A 19097-nucleotide genomic window follows, 5' to 3' on the forward strand; every position below is an offset into this window, starting at 1 on the left:
AGAAAAGGAAAATGAAAACATATGTATGTTTATGTTGTGTGCACAAGTTAATATCATATGCACAGAAAATAATAATCTTGTAATCAGAATAATTATTGTGTATTATACAATGCTTACACACACACAAGTGTTATCTATGTGCAAATATAACATGAAATATCAACAAACACAATTATGTATCTAATTATGTTGTGCGCACAAGATGTCATCTCACTTGCCAAAGTAAAACTACACGAACAGTTGGTATAAATATGAGTGTTATTGGTTTATTTCTTTTTTTTTTTTTAATTGTACAGTCAGCATTACAAGAGGCAGCACATCTTTACAAAAAAATAACTACAAAATAAAAAGAACAATATTCTAACGTAGCAAATGAAAGTCTTTAGTACTTGATTCCAGTATAGCTGATGCGGCAGGAAAAGCTTTTCGAAGGTTTTTATGAATGAAATGATCGTGTTTGTGATCTTCTCTGTGAAAGTGAACAGAATGAACACTGAAAACAGACAATTATTGTTTTTTTTTAATATGTGATGATATGATTCTGCTTTATTCTGCTCTGGGAATAATTTCGACGTTCGACCCAAACTTTTTGTTTTACTCAAAGTTGTGCCTCTACCGCAGATTCGTTCTCTGTATTTATTAGAATACATCGAACATGACTGAATGAACTCCCAGTAAACGTTATTGTGGGAGTTTATTCATTGTTACCAAGGATGTAACAACGATAACCACAATGGCGGGGCTAAATAAAGGCCCTCAAATAATTTCTTTGGTGTTTAAAAATGAAAATCTGCACATTTAGTTCAGAGTTTTAGGTACAAACAGAACATAATCGAATTAAGTAGGACATTTTAAGAACTGTGCATCCATACATTTTATTTTATTCAGTCGTCCCCGCTGATTACGAGTAAAATGTGTTTTTTTTTTTCAAGATCTCGACGTATTTGTCTCATTAAAGATAAATACGATAACGACAAAAATTCCAGAATTTCAATATAATGGGAAGATGGAGTCAAATAAAATGTCTGGATGTATGTAAGCTATGTTGATTTAAAAAAAAAAAAGAATTCATTTTAGGTATTTCTTTCGTCATTTTAGGGGATTTTTCAGATAAAAGTTAAGAGTTCAGATGAGTTCTAACTGCTCTGTCAGACTTCTTTTGGATCATTTTAATGTCATCACTTAATTCATGGGAACCACTGAGTGTGGACGACCTCCTTCACGTATTATCAAGTGTCTTTAACATTCACAGAACACACATTGTTCTTTGTTTGGACCATGTGAAGACCTGACGCACGTCATGAAGCAGCAGCAGCAGCTCCGTCACTCGATGCGGACCCGTTTGTCCGTGTGCATTTATCCAACGCCAGCAGGTTTCAGTGATCAGTCGAAGTATTTCCATCTTTTTGTAGTGTGTTTATTACAAAGTGTTCTCATAGTGATACACAGACTACTTTATTCTCACTCTCAAAAGCACAGACGGGACAACCAGTCGAGTTAATAAACCGTAAATGTGTGGAAGCCAACCTCTGAGCAAAGCTGGACCAAAAGAATATATGTATATCTATATATTCTTTTAAAGGAAGAATGTGCGACTTTTTGATCCAGTAGATGTCGCCCTTGAGCACCAGCATGAAACCAAAACAAACTGCTGTTAGCCGACACCTCCTCCATACTGAAGCCTCCGCTCTCCTGCAGAGACACACCTCCAGCCCCCCTCCACTCACGTTCACAAGAAGGAGTTTAACGCAAGCGGTGGACTAAATTATCCTCATTTCGAGCTTCATTCACCTGTGGTCTGCATTGCTGTGTTAGCATGCTAATGTTAGCGCTCTTTAGTTAGCTCGTAGCTTCACATTGCATGTAAACTGACACAGAATGAAGGTGGTCTAAAAACTCTTACTAACATCCAAATAAGCAGTGAGTATGTTCTTCTTCTTCTCTCTAGTCCCGTCCATGTAAACACAGCTCTGACAACAACACAGCCAGCGGGACTCGAGCTTCTCTCTCATTGTAGACAGTCATGACTCAGAGACACATTTACACAGGATAGACTTGATTTCTGCTGTCACACATTCTTCCTTTAAAGAATCAGCAGCTTCATCAAACACTGTGAACTCGTAGAATTAAAGCGGGGGTCTGATTAAAAAAATGAGGGTTCTGTATTAAACGAGTCTGCAGCTTCTTAATAACTTAAAGAAGGACGACGTCATGTCGGTCAAACAGCGAGCAACAAAAATAAATCTGTTAATACACTTTGAATTAATATCATTAATTATCATCTTTTTTTTTTGCTGTTATTTGAGTTCGGCTCAACGTGACGGTCCAACATGGACGAGCGATTCTCTAACAGTCCAAAAATAACGAATGAGACTCTGAGTTTAAATAAAGACTTTCCCTTTGAATTAGTACCAAATAAACTCTGATTATTAGGAAACAAACGTGGACAGTTATGAAGAACCGTCAAAGATCAACATCTGGAGTCACAGGAGTGCCATAAAAAACGTGTAAAAGAATCGGAGAAGACACTTGGGAATATAATGATCAATTAAATATTAACATTTGAACGTCTTTGTGTTTATTTTGTATATTTATTTGGGGGATTTTTATACCTTTCATTTAAAGATAAGAGTGGATAGAGTCATATATCAGAGAGAGAGAGCGTTAGGGATTGACATGCGGGAAGGTAGCCTCAGGTTGGATTTGAACCCAGGCCGCCCGCTTGAAGGACTGTAGACTCTGTCTGTACATGGGGGCGCACACACTAACCACTATGCTACCAGAGCCACCAAAGCTTACAACACCTGGTTACCAGCCGCTCTCCCTTTCAAGTACTAACCAGGCCCGACCCGGCTCAGCTCCCGAGATCGGACGAGATCGAGCGTGTTTAGGGTAGCGTGGCCGTAAGCGTTTTTAATTATTTATGTACTTAGACTGTACACTGTCTACCTAGCGGTGCGTTCCATTTAATCTCGGAAGTCGGAAATTCCGAGTTGCCGGTCTGATACGTCGCCACCCTGAAGTCCGACTTGCAAATTCGAAACAACTTCAGTCGTCAGGTATTAGCTAACAAAACAAAGCTTCTCCTGGAGGCGTCCATGTTGCTTTTCCGACTGGAACGCGGTTAACTCGGGAGTGACGTCGCTCCGAGCCTCGAGATCCGAGGTTTGAGGTAAAATGGAACGCACCATAGGACCTCTCTTTTCGTTGCCGTGGTGATGAATCAGGTATCGATCCTTCATATATATGTACGTTTGATACTCTGGTGTTGTGACTACCATAGTTCAAACTTCTTTCAATTCAATTTCTGATCAAGCGTTGGAGCTGAAAATAAAACTGAAATGGACTCGTTCTTTAGACGGTTGATTGTTTTGTGTTTTTATATTTGAAGTGAAGCACAGACAGCGGCAGCAAACAGGAGCCGTCATGGAGGAGGTGTTAGTGACTGTAGAGGGGTCAGATGAAGATGATGATGAAGGTGATGCTTGTGATTGGAATGACGACCTCCCTGATTGCGGGCCGAGCAAACAGATAAATATGACATCTATTAGTGTCGTCCATGCGTAGATTAAAATAGTGCCAAGCGTACTCGTTCATATTTTACACTCACAAAGACTAAGGCAATAAATAATTCGACTCAGGTATAGTGAGTGCTTGTTAATAATTCTCTATGTCTCTAAACCACGACTGTGATCATCTTCAATGAGCTGCACGGATACCTGAGGGGAACACAGAAAACCATCGACAATCACGACATGAATCTTCAGGTGAACAAACACAAAGCGTGTCCGTCTGTCGCACGATCCAGTGTTGGTGCATCTACTGTTGACAACAAAAGGCACAAATATCACTAAAATGCATACGTGAATGATCTTTGTAAAAAGCAGCTGAGGACGCGTGTGGACTGACAGAGCCGCACCGTAACATCCCGACTCCAAACACAGACACCAGTTTGACCTTTGACCCTCGGCTGGATGTTGATGAAATACTCCCAGTGGAGCACAGGTCTGTTTGCTCTGCTTTTAGTAAGAGAATATTTTCTTTGTATTTCCACGTTAATTCATTCTTTGATTTATCTTCATCTTTAGATGTTTAGAGTCTGACAGCAGAGAACGACCTTTTTGTTAACAAGGAAGATTTAAAAAAAAAAAAAAAAACACAAACAGTTGATCCATCACATTTCAAAGACACCGGACTCCATTGATTAAAAACAGTAACTTCACCTCACAGAACACAGGAGTTACTCGTCTCCTGCTGCCTCCATTGTTCACTGCTGTAATGTGACTTGTGACAATAAAGTAGTAAATCCGTTTTAGTGGTAGAAAAGCAACTCCCATATTCCATCCATCCGTCCATTATCTATACCGCTTTTCCCGTTCAGGGTCACGGGGGGCTTGAGCTGACTCCAGCTGTAATTGGGCAGGAGGCGGGGTTACACCCTGAACTGATGGCCTGTCAATCACAGGGCTGACATACCATATATGGTGCATTCATGTGGCGTTGGACACATCGAAAAAAAGAGTTTCTGCATTGTAAAATGCACATGAACGCCTGCTCAAGTCGGAGCAACAAATCGGAAACTCGGAAAAAAAATAGGTAAAGGTATTTTTGCTGAAATATAACTTGTAACAGTCTTCTTCATAGCATCAACGCTTTTTGTTGCTTACAACATTCCGACTTTGCCGAATTGAAGTCACAAGAGCAAACTGAAGTCAGAAATAATTTCCTTGTTAATTGTTTAGCACCAATACACCAAGTCAAATTCCTTGTATGTGTAAATGTACTTGGCAATAAACCCCGATTCTGATTCTGATTCTAAGAAGAACGACTTCCCAACTCGGAAACTTGGACCATCAGAGGAGCACATGAATGCAGCAAAAGCGAGACAACCAGACACACTCACATTCACACCTACGGGCAAGTTAGAGTCACCAGTTAACCTAACGAGCATGGCTTAGGACTGTGGGAGGAAGCTGGAGTACCCGGAGAGAACCCACACATGCACGGGGAGAACATATTCTGAAAGGTAGCATTATTGTTTTTATCAATGGAGTCTGGCATGATATATCAGCTGGGCCTGGTTTTAAAAAAATTTAATTAAATTTAAAAATCCTTTAATCCTGAAACAAAAAGGTCAGTCTCTTTTCTGTAATGTTGTCAGATACTGAGAATAACAATCTGAGTCCGTCAGGGACACAAACAAGAAATGTTAGAGGATGCACTTTGATCCTTCAGGATTATGTTGCAGCAGCTACAGCCTGATTCACTTCTGCAGGCTGAAGAAAACTACGGCAGAGATTCATAAAAGGTTTGTACCTTTTTGTAATGTACATCTTAAATAAAAGAATCAGGTTTAAAAATGTGATAATTGGGCCTCTTGTTCACATGATATCAGGGCGCCAAACTAATAAGAAGCTGAACATAATGAAGTGTTGGAGTCAGGATACTATCAGAGGGCGTTCATGTTCAGATCCTCACACATCGACCTGTCAGTGATGATGTATGTGTGCGCTTTCAGGCGGTAAAAACTGAACTGTGACTTTGCACTGTAGTTATGAGGTATTCTGGTTTTGGTGATTCACACCAACCGTTTGGTTACACACAGGGTAGCACTGCTTCATCACAGAGAACAACAACACCACTTTAAAGCTAAATGTTTGTTTTTTGTTTGGCTTTTTGGTCTTTTTGGTACAAAAATAATATCGCTTGAGCTAAGCGTAATAGGAGGGCTAACCAGCTATCGAAGCTAACAGTTAGAGCAATAACAGTGAAGAGCACAGTACGAGCACAGAGATGACGTTACACTGGTTTCCATAATAATCCAAACTTCTACATCAGTTCTGCTGCTGATAAGGAGAGTTACTGACAGCATGATTCAGAGGTAAGCAGTTATCTGTCTGGAGTGTTTTAATCGTGCATGATTTCTTTTTTTCTTTTTTTTACATGTGTGTGTGTTTTTCATGAGTGAATGTGCAGAGCGATTAGAGGGGAATCCAGATTGCATACAGAGGAACTGGATTTCTGAAACACATCCCTGGATTTCTACAGTGCATACAAACGTCTTTCGATTGGTCAGAACTCAAACTCCAAAGTTTAACCTTCAGGGACGTGACTCCCTTCTGTTTGAGTTTGGATTGTAAAGCGAAAGAAAATGTCCCAAAGACATCAGCACTCTTATGTCTGCGCGTCTGCAGACGTTTTGGTTACAGTGTGTGTGTGTGCATGTGTGTGCATTGATTGTTACGAGCAGGATCTCGGTGTGTTTTTGATTGATTTTTCTTTGTTTGTTTTTTTTTTCATTCTATTTGGCCTGAAGCTAAAATGTGTGTCTGTGTGCACATTCAGAGGATCCAGATCGGGGGTTCTGAACGTGATCTTGGTCCTCAATTAGCAGGCCCCGGGTCGGCTAAAGGCATCGTGTGCAGCACCTCATCCAGAAGCTGCAGAGCGCGGTGCAGGTGGACCTCCACCCAGCAGGGGGTGTGTTTGATGCTCTGCCGGGGGTAGTCAGGTCCCCAGCCCTTCACAAAGCTGAGCCGCAGGATGCAGAGCCGCCGCAGGTCGTCCACGCCGATCCCCGCTGCTGCAGACAGACCTGACGGAACGCGAGAGAGCCAGAATGATAGTAGGATTTATATTTTCCTTAAGAGTGTACGATCTTAATCTCTACTTTCAAGTCTTCTACGATACAGTATGATGCTCAATTTCTAAATTATGGTCCAATTTAGAGTCAACTAGTCGATACATCAGGGGAGGATTTAGGGCGTGGCTAATCTATTTTTACGGGTTCTTGCATTAGAGACTAGTAAAACTAGATTTGGGGATTGGAAGTGTTCTGATTTTTTTGTCTGCAGTGCAAGTATTAAAGTTCACAACCCTCTGTCGGCTTTGGTTATAAACACGGAAAACTAAAGCGACAGAATGAAACGCGCCGTTGTGCCATAACACAACCCATCAGCAGTAAGGATGTAACGATTCACTCAACTCACGATACAATCCCCTCACGATTTATTTCACAAAATGAGACAAATGAAAAAGATTCTTTTAGGGGCTGCAACCCCGCTTGTCAGTGTGTGTGTGTCTAACAACAGTCGGAGTCATGCACAGGAAACATCACACTCTGCTTTGAACCTTCCTCTGTATTCACCCGTACATGTTTTAATCTTTGACATAAGAACAAAATGTGAAAGGCACTTACTGACTGCAGGAGCGATGCCTCCGACGCTGCCTGGACCGGGGATGTTTCCTGCTACAGCGGCCGCCTGAGCAGCTGCTGCAGCCTGAGCGGTCGCCGCCTGCTGCTGCATCTGTCTGTGACACTGTCGCAGGTCGAACACCTGACAGACACACACACAGCAATCGCTTTATTCAACAGCTGCATGCTAACAGCTGGACAGAAGGGTCACATTGAGGGCTACCTCTGTGCAGCTGAGCATCACTCATTCAGTGTGACTTGTTAGGTTTGGACGGTGTCCTCACATAAACACAGCGGTTACAGAGAATACAAACAGATCGTCAGTGATTTAGGATCTGGATTCAGACCTTGATGTATGCGCCGGGGTAGATCTTGTGAACAGCGTCACCTGGCGCTCGGCCCGCCTCCCTGTCGAGGTAGTAACTCTGAACAAACACGGCGTGGTCGCTCATACAACGCATCCACACGTCGCCCTCACCGCGACACTCCAGCTGCACGCCTTTACCGATGTGCAACCTGTAACACAACAGAAGAAGCATCAGGAACAGATTTCCGGTTCCTCAAAACGACCAAAAACAAGAGCGTACGTCAGCTGCGTGAATGAATAAATGAATGAGTTGTTGGAGGGGTCTTTTCCTCACACACCTGGCTCTCTCGCTGGCGTCAGTGCGGTGGACGTTGCTCAGCTGGCCGAGGCAGAAGCGGTCGCCTCCTGACGGGTCGACGTACCCGTCCACAGTCACCACGGGACAGCTGGAGGGAACCTTAAACATCTCGCCAACCTGAACGTCCATCTCGAAGTACGAGATGGAGCACCAGAACTCTGGACCTGCAGAGAAGACACCACAAACTGTGTGAGCGGCTGACGGCTAAATAAAAACTCGGATCTACTGCAGACCAAAGCTTGTTTACAGGTTTTGTGTCAGTAGTAACACAGTCTTTACCGAGGCGAGATGGGATCAGCAGAGCAGTGCTGTGTGTGTGTATGTGTGTGTGTGTTCACGTCTGACTGTGTGTGTGTGTGTGTGTGTGTGTGTGTGTGTGTGTGTGTGTGTGTGTGTGTGTGTGTGTGTGGAGCTCCAGCTGTTTCTCTACAAGGCGGGCTTTTTTCAACACCGTAATGCAATGTGAAGTCACAGACTGGGACACTGATGTTACACCCGTTGCAGGATCAATATGAATGTACAATCCCTCTCTGAAAATCCAGGTTAAATTTCACTCAAATGACAAAAAAAAAAAAAAACATTTTAAATCCGTTCCTAGAAGCACATGAGTCATAAACTCAAAAATTCTTGAGCAATGGTGAGCAACAGGTCGATTTAAGACATATAGTCAACCCTGTGTTGGTTGCGATGGCAACTAAAGGCCTTCGGGTAGGTAATGTAACTTATCAGTAGGATATAGGGGTGTCTTCACTGAGCACTTATCCTTTCATCAGGGTACAAGTGACTCCAAACAGTGAAATGAACATGCAGAGTTCAGGTAAGATCAGGTGTGACAGTGTAGTCGTGTGTTACCTGGATGATTGGACACAGAAGGAGGGAAGGAGGTGGAGCTGTGATGCTGAGACCCTGAAAGAGGAAGTGTGAGAGGATTATTTTAAAATGACTTCAGAAGAGAGTTTGTGGTTTTTGGGTTTCCCTCGATGACGCTCTTCTAATTTGATCATGTTGACACTCTGACGTCGTAAATTCATCTGAATTATTTCATTCCAACCACAGGACTGCAACAAATATTTCTTACAGTGGTGGTTTTGGTGATGGAGGGGCGGCTGTTGGTGAGCTCGTCCGTTCTGCTGGGGTCCTATGGGAGTGTAGGAGGCTGTGCTGCTGCCTGTCCACACTGCTGGAGAAACAGAGGATTCAGTTATATTCTATCTAATAAATGATAATGTGTGTATAATCACTCAGTGTCTGCATGGACTCACTGTGGAAGGCCGCCTGGCTCTGAGAGTGCTTATTGCTGCTGTACCCGTTCTGCCCGTGGGGGTGAGGAGGAGGGTGGGGGGGTTGTTGTTGGTGGGGGGGCTGCGACTGTTGCTGTGCAGCCTGCTGGTGAGGGGATGGCTGGGTCGGGGTCGGAGATCGAGGTGTCGGGGTCATGACTTGAGCCTGTGGAGACGCAGTTTGGAGGCGGCCATCACTGTGACCCCCCTGGAGAGGCATCATGGGTCCAGAGCCTGACACCGAGGGAAGGGGTTGGGGGGTGGTGGGGAATGGGGGGGTCACAGGGGCACATCAGTTTAGGCTTGAACTTCCTGACTTTTGTCTGATGAAGTAAAATTCAAAGATATCGCAGCACTGACCTTTGGGTGAGACAGGCAGGTTGGTGTATCTGCTGATGGGCGGGGGTCCGTGGGGCTCAGAGGGCAGCTGTGGCGGGGGCAGGGGCTGGCCGTAGTGGTCCTGGGGGGGCAACTTCATGGCGGCTTGGTGCTCTGACAGAGGCATGCCGGGCGGGAGGTCCATCTGTATACAGTCATGGATGTACTCCTCTTTGATGAGCCCGACTGGAGCTGCTGAAGGAGGAGGAGGAGGAGTTACGTTCACACACTCAGCTCCCTCTAGGAGTTTTGTATCTAATTGTTTACAGCGGTATTTGACTTGTGCAGCTTTCTTGACAGCGATTACAGGAACCAGGGCATGCAGTGGTACCTTATCCTTTAAACGACGGAGCGCTGCTGAAGAGGAGAACTCACCTGTGTTCTGAAGGCTGAGACCGACTGTCAGAGGAGACACAAAGAGCACAAAATGAAAAGTCGCTCAGCGAATGAAGCGTCAGTAACGATACTGATCGGGATGATCGGGACGTACCGATGCCTGGTGACACCACCCTCTCATAGTGGTAGGGGTTCACACACACGTTGTCGTACTTCAGGTCGAAGGCGTACTGGCAGAACTTCACGTGCTTGAGTTCATTTTTGTGGAGGTCGGGCCACCGCCACAGACGTGCGTAAATCACGTGAGGGAAGCCTTTCCTGCCCGCCACCTGAGGGGAGAGAGAACAACATCAGAACAAGTCGTTCTTCAGCACAATAACTGACAGCTCCCGATAACAAGAGCTTCTATGAGACATATTTTTCATTACAAAAATACTTTTTAATTAACACATTCAAAAGTCATACAGTTATATTTGCACTAAATCTGTGCATCAATGTATCCCAACACATTTTAGTTTTCTTGGGTTAGATGAATTTCTGCATCCCGTCAAGCTGCTAAACATGAGACAACGATGACACGATAACGATACAGCCTAACGTTACATCTCAATCTGAAGAATATCTGCAGGGATGTTCACTCTGCGACGCGCTCGCTCTCTCTTTGTCTTTCAGTTTCCCCTCGCAAACATTATGACATCTAGTAGAGGTGGGGTAAAACATCGATACAGTATAGTATTAAGATATTTTGTGTGGCGATATTATCTCGTCTCATGGCAGCCAAGTATCGATATTTTTAATATGATATTTTAGATATGCCTTTTTAAATTTTGCACGATTCATTTTGAACAAGTTGTATTGTTAAAAATTCATGTTCAAGTTCAATTAGACTGAAATACAAATAAAAAGATGTGAAGAAGTGAGATGAACAGACTGAGGATGTTTTCTTATTTGACAAAACGGTTCTTGATTTAGTTTAGTGTAGTGGACATAATATGCAGTTCAAAAAGTTAAATCGCAATATATTGTTTTGCAAATCGCAGTATTTTGCTAAATTGTTGCAATAGAATCGCATCGTGTCGATAATATGGTATTGTGGGGACTCTGGTGATTCCCACCCCTAACATCTAGAGCTTTTGTGTTGAAGGTGGACAAACTGAAGTGTGGTGCTTTGTATTGAGGAGCAGCACAACACTCAAAGGATCGTCAATAACCAGCTCACGGTGAGCAGGAAAAAAAGTTTTCTCGGGTGTTGTCGACACAAGTCAAAGGTCATTTCAGTCATGGATGTTGATATTATTAATGCATCGTTATCTCCACTTTGTACAACAAGTGGACAAGCTGCACTGAGTGAGAAAAGCGAGTGTCAGTGCCGTGTAGAGCCCCCTCCTTCCTCATTCCTCGTCTCTCTATGCAAGCGACAGAGAGGAAGATAGAAACGGGGCGTCGGGGGAAAAACGGTGCCGCTGTCTCTTCAGTCGATTTATCCATCCACAGAGCGCTTTGTTGGATTCTGTGTCACACTGCACCACTCACGGGCAGTTAGGACACTCCAACTGGAAACAATATAATCAGGCTGATTTTGTCGCTGACGCTCGCGTCGCGTGCTGTTAAGACAGGCTGTTAGCCTGAGCAGTCATTTCAAACATTACCAATATGAGATAACTGGCTAGTTCTGTAAAGCCGTACCCCCGTGCCTCGGCGGCCATGTTGCCGTGACGTTTAAGTCAAATCTGAAAAAACTGTTTACATCTTAAAGCTGAAGGATAAAGTAGACTTAGAAGATTTCTATTTGTTGACTGATGGAGGTAAAATGACCTGCAGGCGTCCGTCCAGCGTCCTCTGAATCGTCACACACTTGCTCGGGTGGACGCCGTTGGTGGTGATGGCGGTGATGAGCGAGTCCAGCTCGTCCTTTTTCTCCTTCAGCTTCTTCACCAGGCTCTCGATCGCCCGCTTGGCGAAGCCCTCGTTCTCCCCGCCCTGCCGGTGACACATGAGGCTGTGGACGATGCTGAGGCAGGCGTCGTTGCTGCTGGGAGGATTCACCGACATGATGCTGCAGACACCAGAGAGAGGACCGTTAGGAAACACATGTAAACTAGTAAATACCTGACAGGGTGTGGATTTCACATCCTGACCCCCAATGTCCACATAGTCCATGCTCGCCACGTTCTGTCAGTGCCACGGTTTGGCCCCTTCAGACAGCGCGCCCTGCCCTACTTTCTGGAACGTGAGCGCAACCATGAGCAACCTGTACACACTTCACAGGAGAACTACAACATGTTGCTCTGTCTTTCTGAGGATGATTTGTTGGTCATTCGGTGCCGCGTTTGACGTAATGTTGATAAAGTGTTGAAAAATAGGATCGTGAGTACGTATATTGTGTTTTATTTTGAAATTTACCTGACGTGTGTTTCGTTTTCTGACTTCCTGTCCGAGTTGTCATATTCTGTCCCGCTTGACGCGTGCCTGCAGCGTAGTCTATAAAAAATAGACCCGCAGCGTATTTAAAACGGAGCAGAGCGTAGTGGCGCTGCTGGCACGCTCCAGAGACGGGGCGCAGCGTTTGCTGTTGAAACGCAATCAGTGACTGGAGTGGCAGCGAACGGCGGCATGGTGCCTGGCGCTGACGGACCGCAGTGTGCATGGAGCATGTGGAAATAGCGGGTGACAGATATTTCCTTTTTTTTTAAGGTTTATTTTTGTGCTTTTTTAGAAATGTACGCTGATAGAGTCAGAAATCAGGGCGAGAGAGAAAGAGGGTAATGACATGCAGGAAAAGATTAGAACACGGGCTGCTGGCTTGGAGGACTACAACTTCCATGCATGTGGTGCACGCATTAACCACAAGGCTACCGGCGCCCCTCAAACCCTGTTGGCTATTAAAAATATTATTAGGATCTGAGAAATGGAAGTACGATGGATGACAAGAGCAGAGGGGCTAGAGTGGCTCGAAACGTTTCTCTCAAAATGCTGCAAACATTTCCATCAGAAAAGATTCCACAGAATAAAGCTGCTGCAGAACGCTGGAACAGCACAGGAAAAGCAAACTGTGTAAAATATGTGATGCAGGTTTATTTTGATTATTATTATCCAGAAACCAGACCAGCCAATCAGATGTTAGATCATCTCACTCGAGACACAATTCAAATCCAAAGTGCAGTTTGATTTTTTTTACGCTGAAACATCACAGGAAAAACAAACTGTGTAAAACATGTGATGCAGGTTCATTTTGATTATTGTCTTCTCTTGTCAATTATATTTGCACAATGTTTGCTCCTCCTCTCAAAACTAAGAGTTACAAACTGTGTGTCTTAAATAAATCGAGCAGACATCATCATTTTCTGTTAGCATCAAAGCCCCGAGGAGAGAGAGAAACACTCTCACAAATAACACACAAACTACACCTTAAGATCTGTAGGATCAACATCACCTGTGTGTTTAGGACAATTTGCATCATATCTGCATTGAAGAACATGTCATAAAGCCTTTAAAAATGCAGCCAAGAATAACTCTGATTTATTCCATGTGGAGGTTCCTGCCACGCTGACCTTTCAACAAGGAAGCCAGTTTTCATAAGACAACAAAGCAGCACAGCGAGATTCAAACAACAGACCAACCTTGAGATTCTGCCTTTGTTCAGTGAACTGGATGTTAAACGGGCTTATCATGGATAATATAATATAATAGATCTATAAATGACGTTATACATCATAAAGGGTATTTCATCTGTGCTGCAGCTAAATAACCAGACGGCAGTTTAGACTGGACAGCAGCCTCATGGCTCATCTTATCCAGAAACCAGACCAGCCAATCAGATGTTAGATCATCTCACTCGAGACACAATTCAAATCCAAAGTGCAGATTTGATTTCATGCTTGCCAGATTGGAAATGAAAACATGTAAGTTCTAACCTCGCTCCATTTTTCAAAAGCATCTCCAATATTGATCCTAGTTTGAGCACGTTTCTGCTCGTGGAGCTTATTAGAAACATGCAGAGGCTTTTTAGGTCGGGTACAATCACTTCTATCTGAACCACTTCTCTTGCCCGCTTCCATCGCTGCAACACCTGTTGGTTTGACCTGATAACTGCTCTCATATCTGGCAAACCGAGGGGCGTCCAAAACAGCCATGTGGGGGGTGCCTTTAAACCGCCGACCTTCTCTGGTCCAAACAAATCCAGAGCATTCAGGAGCAGAATCTAAAGTTAGAAGGAGGACATACTGGCTGCTGCATTGTTGTCAGAGAAGCCAGCACTTCAACAGAGCATGTTTCCTTAATGTCTGATCATATAGTAAGGTCACTTTATCATTTCACTTTCTACACATCTTACTGATTGGTCAAAGTTGTTCTAATTCCTCTGAGAATCATAAACCCTTTTCACACATACAGAAATCTCCTGAAAAACTCTGGAGATTTGGTTACCTGGAGGGACTTTCGTGTGAACGCAAACACCCGCATTTTTGCGCTCTGTCTTTACCCGGAGTTTCTCCTGCCAGACTCTGAGTATTATTTCCGCAGAAAGTCCGAGTGAGCTGATGTCTGAACGCGGCAGCATATACTCCGGAGATTTCAACTCGAGCCAATAGGCCCCCCCTCCCCCTCCCCCTCTGACAGGGATAGTCCCCCGCCGTGAGGAGCATATGTGAACGGCTAGGTCGGGAGAATCTCCTGTAAATATCTAGATATTATCCGGAGTGCATATGTGAAAACGGCTATAGTCACATAAAGAGGAGTAAACACACTCTGTATTTCTCTCATTTAATATGTTTGCTTTGTGTGTATTACCTGGTGTTAAGTTGGTCAGCCAATGAGTGACCAGAAAGTTCACCGGCATCATGATGGCCCAGCTCTGAATCCGTCCCTGTAAGAGCGGGGAGACCGGGGATTAGTGGATACCAACATATTGGGCAAATCCGACAAATGTTAGACATTACGGGAGGTGAGAACAAACTTGACATCTCGTAATTAAGTCAAATCAAAGCAGCTGACTTGGTGATTTTCTACGTTAAACATCTAAAGCGGCGGTGCATGTGCTGAGTAACAGTTCATGTCGTTATAGATTTCTCTGACTTACAGGCGTCTTAAAAATTAAGCATCATTTCAAAATATTTTTCGGTAACTGTAGCCTCTGTGGCTCCCTGGGTCACACTAAAGTCCTTTTCACACGTGCACAAAGATCCTAAAAGTTTTCCAAAATCTTCGGCGTGAGTTGAATTTTTCACCTCAACTTTACCAGGAACTTTTTTCTGCTAGCCCTCCTTTGTAAAATGACAGCACGATGTCGGGGCTGAGCCGACGTGTGAATGAACGACCAGCGCACAATGCAGGTCGTGAAACCGCTTCATTTTGTTTTCTGCTCACCGGCGTTGTTCTCCTCCCCTCTGTGGTTTGAACTGTGAAAACCTCCAACTACACATAACTTTGTCACAAAGGCAAAAATACTGTCATTAAAGTGTCAGACTCTGTGTCTCCTCTGCCATCTTGGGTGTGTTTGTTTACGTCATGGCTGAGAGGCGGGGGCGGGCTGTCTGAAGTCTTCTCGAAATCTTCAGGAGTTCTCTAGAAATCTTCAGGAGTGTGTGTATTTAAACCGCTTTAGGCCCCGTGTCCACCAGCGTCTTTTTTCCAATTGTTTTCAACGAGGAGAGAGCGTTGTCAACAGACTGTTGTCGCCGAGACAGGACGGACATGCAGCGTTTTTCTTCTCGCTTCATGCGAGTGCTGGGTTAGGGGGCTTTACTTTGCTCAGTCAATACGAAAAGCAGCACCGCAGAACGGCCATTATGGCGATCTTTGCAGATTCATCGGGGCCCCTTCACTGTCTTCTAAGAAAAGTCCAAAACACGACACGTGCATGAAAGATTCTCCACACACCGGGAACGACGATAGATCAAAACAAGAAAATAAGACACTCTAGAAAAAGAGGAGAAAGACATCAAACCCCTCAGAGTTTCTAAAGGTGGAGCTGATTCGAACACCTTTATAAACCGTCTGTTTGGAGGTTTCATTTTAAAACTAAACACACACAAACACGGAAAGCTCTGATTTGTCGTTTGACTTACGAGCCTGATCGATGTCAGATTAATGAAACAAATCGAGAACCAGTTTAAGAGGGTGGACAATTCAGGCATTACTTTTAGAGTGGCTTATATAACAACGTTATTAACCAATATATTTATTCTTTGAGGAGTCTGCATGGATATGAAAATGCAAGGGAACTTACAGTGCTGTTTAATCACACTAACTTCATTGGGGGGGGCGGGTGGGTTGAAACAGACGGACCGACATCTCTCTGATGATTGTGATGACTTTAGCGGGGGCGAGTGCTTCTCAAAAGAACGGGGGAAAGCGGGTAACCACTTGGTGGTCAAGCTTTCTTTTATCTGAATCAACTTTGGAATAAAGTAGCCGGCGTTTATTTAGAGACTGGTTGGATGTTTGGCCAACCACGACGCTTGTGGAGGGTCACAAAGTCACATTTAACATAATGGCCGATACTGATGTTTAACCGATTGTATTTGCACATTTAAACATTATGCTTATTGTTTTCAGTAGCCTATGTATGTTTGTTAGTTGTGCCAAATCAATTTAATGATGGCATCTAGTACACATAAGTACAGATTCAGAGAAGAGGTTTTTATTGGGTCGATGAAGTCACCTGTTGGATAAACTCGGACTTGTTTTCATGTTCGAACATGAGAGAAAATGTCGGCATTGTGGGAGTCCTACACAAAAAGAAGTCCTGAAACAAACGTCGGTATGGGAATCGGCTAAATTATTATTTCCAACATCGGTATCGGCATCAGCCCTGATTTTCCCAAATCGGTACATCGCTAATAAATATTTTAAAAACTACCTTTTTAACCACAAATATCGCACAGTGAGATTTTTTTTTTTTTTTGCTACGCTAAAGCACACGGCAAATTTCCTGTAGCAATGGTATTATTTCTTAAAGTACAATAACTAATACATTACGTACTGCACTCCAACATGGACTGACCCCACCTCCCCCAACTCCATCACACACACACACACACACACACACACACACACACACACACAAGTGCATCATCCCTCCTCTTCTACTCCTCCTTTACTTCTTCTTGTGCAAAACCAAAATCAATTGTGCAACACATTCCTTAGCAATATAATTTCCTAATGTGCAATATGTACAATAAATATTTCCTACCTGTCCTGTACCTTCTCTACCTGTGCAATATATACTTTTCTGCATGTGCAATATAGAAATATATACGTTTTTTTTTTTTTACTTGTGGCAAGTTACTTTTCTTACTGTGTAATATACATTATTGAGAGCAAGTTGTTGTATTTTTTTTTGCAGCTGGACGCATCTGTGTTTATGCACTTTCTAATTTCGTTATACAATCTTATAATGCCAATGATAGTTTTCTATTCTACTCTATTCTATTCTAACAAGCTGCCTTTAATCTGACAGTCACAGGTAACTGTTGCTGCATACATCCAATCAAAACCCCCCCACACACACACCCCACCTTCATATGTCCCTGTCTAAACATACTGTTCATCATCATTATCCTCATCATACCTTCAGGCTCCTGGTGTCTACAACCACATAATACACACCCTCAAGGCAGCGCTTCCTCACAATTTAAACTTCAGTCAGAGTGATTTCTCAGGTATAAAATGAGAGCTGAATGCTGCTGTTACCTTAAACAACCCATACGTTCACTTCGCTGACATCACGGTATGGGTTAACATGCGTCACCGAGTCTGCTGTCTCAACGTGTTCAAGGACCACCTCATAAAATACAACATCAAATTGTTTTTTAAACGAAAATGTATAAGACTACTTCAAGTGTTACACGTCTAAATGAAGCAGGAAGCTAAAAAAAGGGGGGTGTTAAAACAGACACAGGGTGGATTCTGGGGGTAAATCCAGAAGACAGCAGTGTGTTTTATGTGGTTTCATGTGTGTTTCCTCGTGTTTTTCCTCGTTATTTAGTCTGCCTGTAGAGCTGGAAGAGATAAACAGTTCGTACTTACACATCAGCCGGAGAGGAGAGGGGGAACTTGCGCTGAAAGATCGTCTCAAGTGTTGCAGACAGATCCGTAACGTTGTGTGCTCAAAAGACAGGAGCTCGTTTTTACGTTTTTTTTAACCAAGACCTGAATTCACCGCAGATGCTAACGTTAGCTGTGAACGTCTCCGATGCAGCACGCTAACGTTCACGTAGCTTGATGTTTTCTCTGTGTTGTGTTGTTTTGGGTTTTTTTTGTTTTTTTTTTTAACGTTTTATCAGCCTCACTGTCTCCTCGTGCATCCTGTCCGTTCGTTCTCGCGCGCACGCCACAATAACAATAGAGGGGGAGACGTCGTGCGCGTTGGTGTCTCGCCAGGCTGCAGCCAATGAGAGGCGGGGTCTCACAGTGTCTACCGACGCTCAGCCAATAAGAGGGCGGTTCTCACAGCAGGGCCGCTAGCCAGGGTCTGTCTGGTTCGTCTTGATTGACAGGTTCGCGAGACTGTTTTTTTAAGGTGGCGCCGCTGAGATTAGCGCGCCCCCCCCTCTCTCTCTCCAACACACACACACACACACACACACACACACACACACACACACACACGAACTGTTATTTGAGCAACACTCGACTCTTGTAACATATCTAACTCCGTGTTTCTTTCTCTCGTTTCTTTCTTAGTTGTAAATCCTCTTTATAGTGAATTAAAACGAGTTAAAATTAAATTATTTTAATTGTAAAAGTAGAAAAAAAAACACATTTTAGATCTTGTAATCAAAACTAGCCTATGTGTGATGACAATCAAATTTACAAAAGAAACTTCACATTTATTTCAAAGCATCTGAAAATACCTGAAACTGTTCCTTTGTTAATTAAATCATGCAGGGTGGTAATATTGGGACTGACACATGATTATAATAAAATATATGCTTGTGGTCTTCTGAGGACAGCTATTCATGATTTTGTTTTGCCCCTTTCTGTGGAAGACGATTTGATTACAGGGCCACATGTGAAATATTTCTTTAAATTAAGAGTTTAAAAGATTAGCCAAACGTTTAATCCAATTTTAATTTTGTATACTTGATGCTTTTGCAAAATTGTTTCTGAAACTCTCATAGCATTACGCCTTTGTATTTAACTGAATGCAATAAGTCATGTTGTTTTTTACTATCACTTAAAGAGTGTTAAAAAAAACCCTGTGCATCATGTCTCCAGTTGTTGTTTTTTGGTGTTCTCATG

At 43.4% G+C, this 19097-nt stretch overlaps 1 protein-coding gene across 3 annotated transcripts; it reads right to left on the reverse strand.

Annotated features, from left to right (window-relative positions):
• Positions 1-244: 244 nt before the first annotated feature.
• On the reverse strand, positions 245-18367 carry smad10a (SMAD family member 10a). 3 transcript variants are annotated; one of them, XM_065947968.1, is made up of 13 exons: positions 17883-18367; positions 14643-14718; positions 11670-11910; positions 10009-10183; positions 9894-9917; positions 9501-9710; positions 9123-9374; positions 8939-9040; positions 8713-8766; positions 7841-8024; positions 7543-7711; positions 7199-7337; positions 245-6595 (listed from the first exon to the last, which is right to left on the reverse strand). In XM_065947968.1, exons 1-13 carry the CDS (start codon positions 17884-17886, stop codon positions 6384-6386), a joined length of 1842 nt encoding a protein of 613 aa, XP_065804040.1. In that variant the 5' UTR covers positions 17887-18367; the 3' UTR covers positions 245-6383. The 3 variants fall into 3 exon arrangements, with proteins under 3 accessions (XP_065804040.1, XP_065804039.1, XP_020509523.2); XM_065947967.1 differs by having other exon boundaries at positions 8939-9037; positions 9501-9713; positions 17883-18358; XM_020653867.3 differs by having other exon boundaries at positions 9501-9713; positions 17883-18358.
• Positions 18368-19097: the final 730 nt, after the last annotated feature.

This window comes from Labrus bergylta, chromosome 19 (genome assembly GCF_963930695.1).
Source record: "Labrus bergylta chromosome 19, fLabBer1.1, whole genome shotgun sequence".
Lineage (NCBI taxonomy): Eukaryota > Metazoa > Chordata > Actinopteri > Labriformes > Labridae > Labrus > Labrus bergylta.

Coding starts and splice junctions, on each gene's coding strand:
- smad10a (XM_020653867.3), bottom strand. Junction 9,041..9,122: donor GAGCCAGGCGGCCTTCCACA/GTGAGTCCATGC, acceptor CTGTTTCTCCAG/CAGTGTGGACAGGCAGCAGC. Junction 8,767..8,938: donor CCATCACCAAAACCACCACT/GTAAGAAATATT, acceptor TTCCTCTTTCAG/GGTCTCAGCATCACAGCTCC.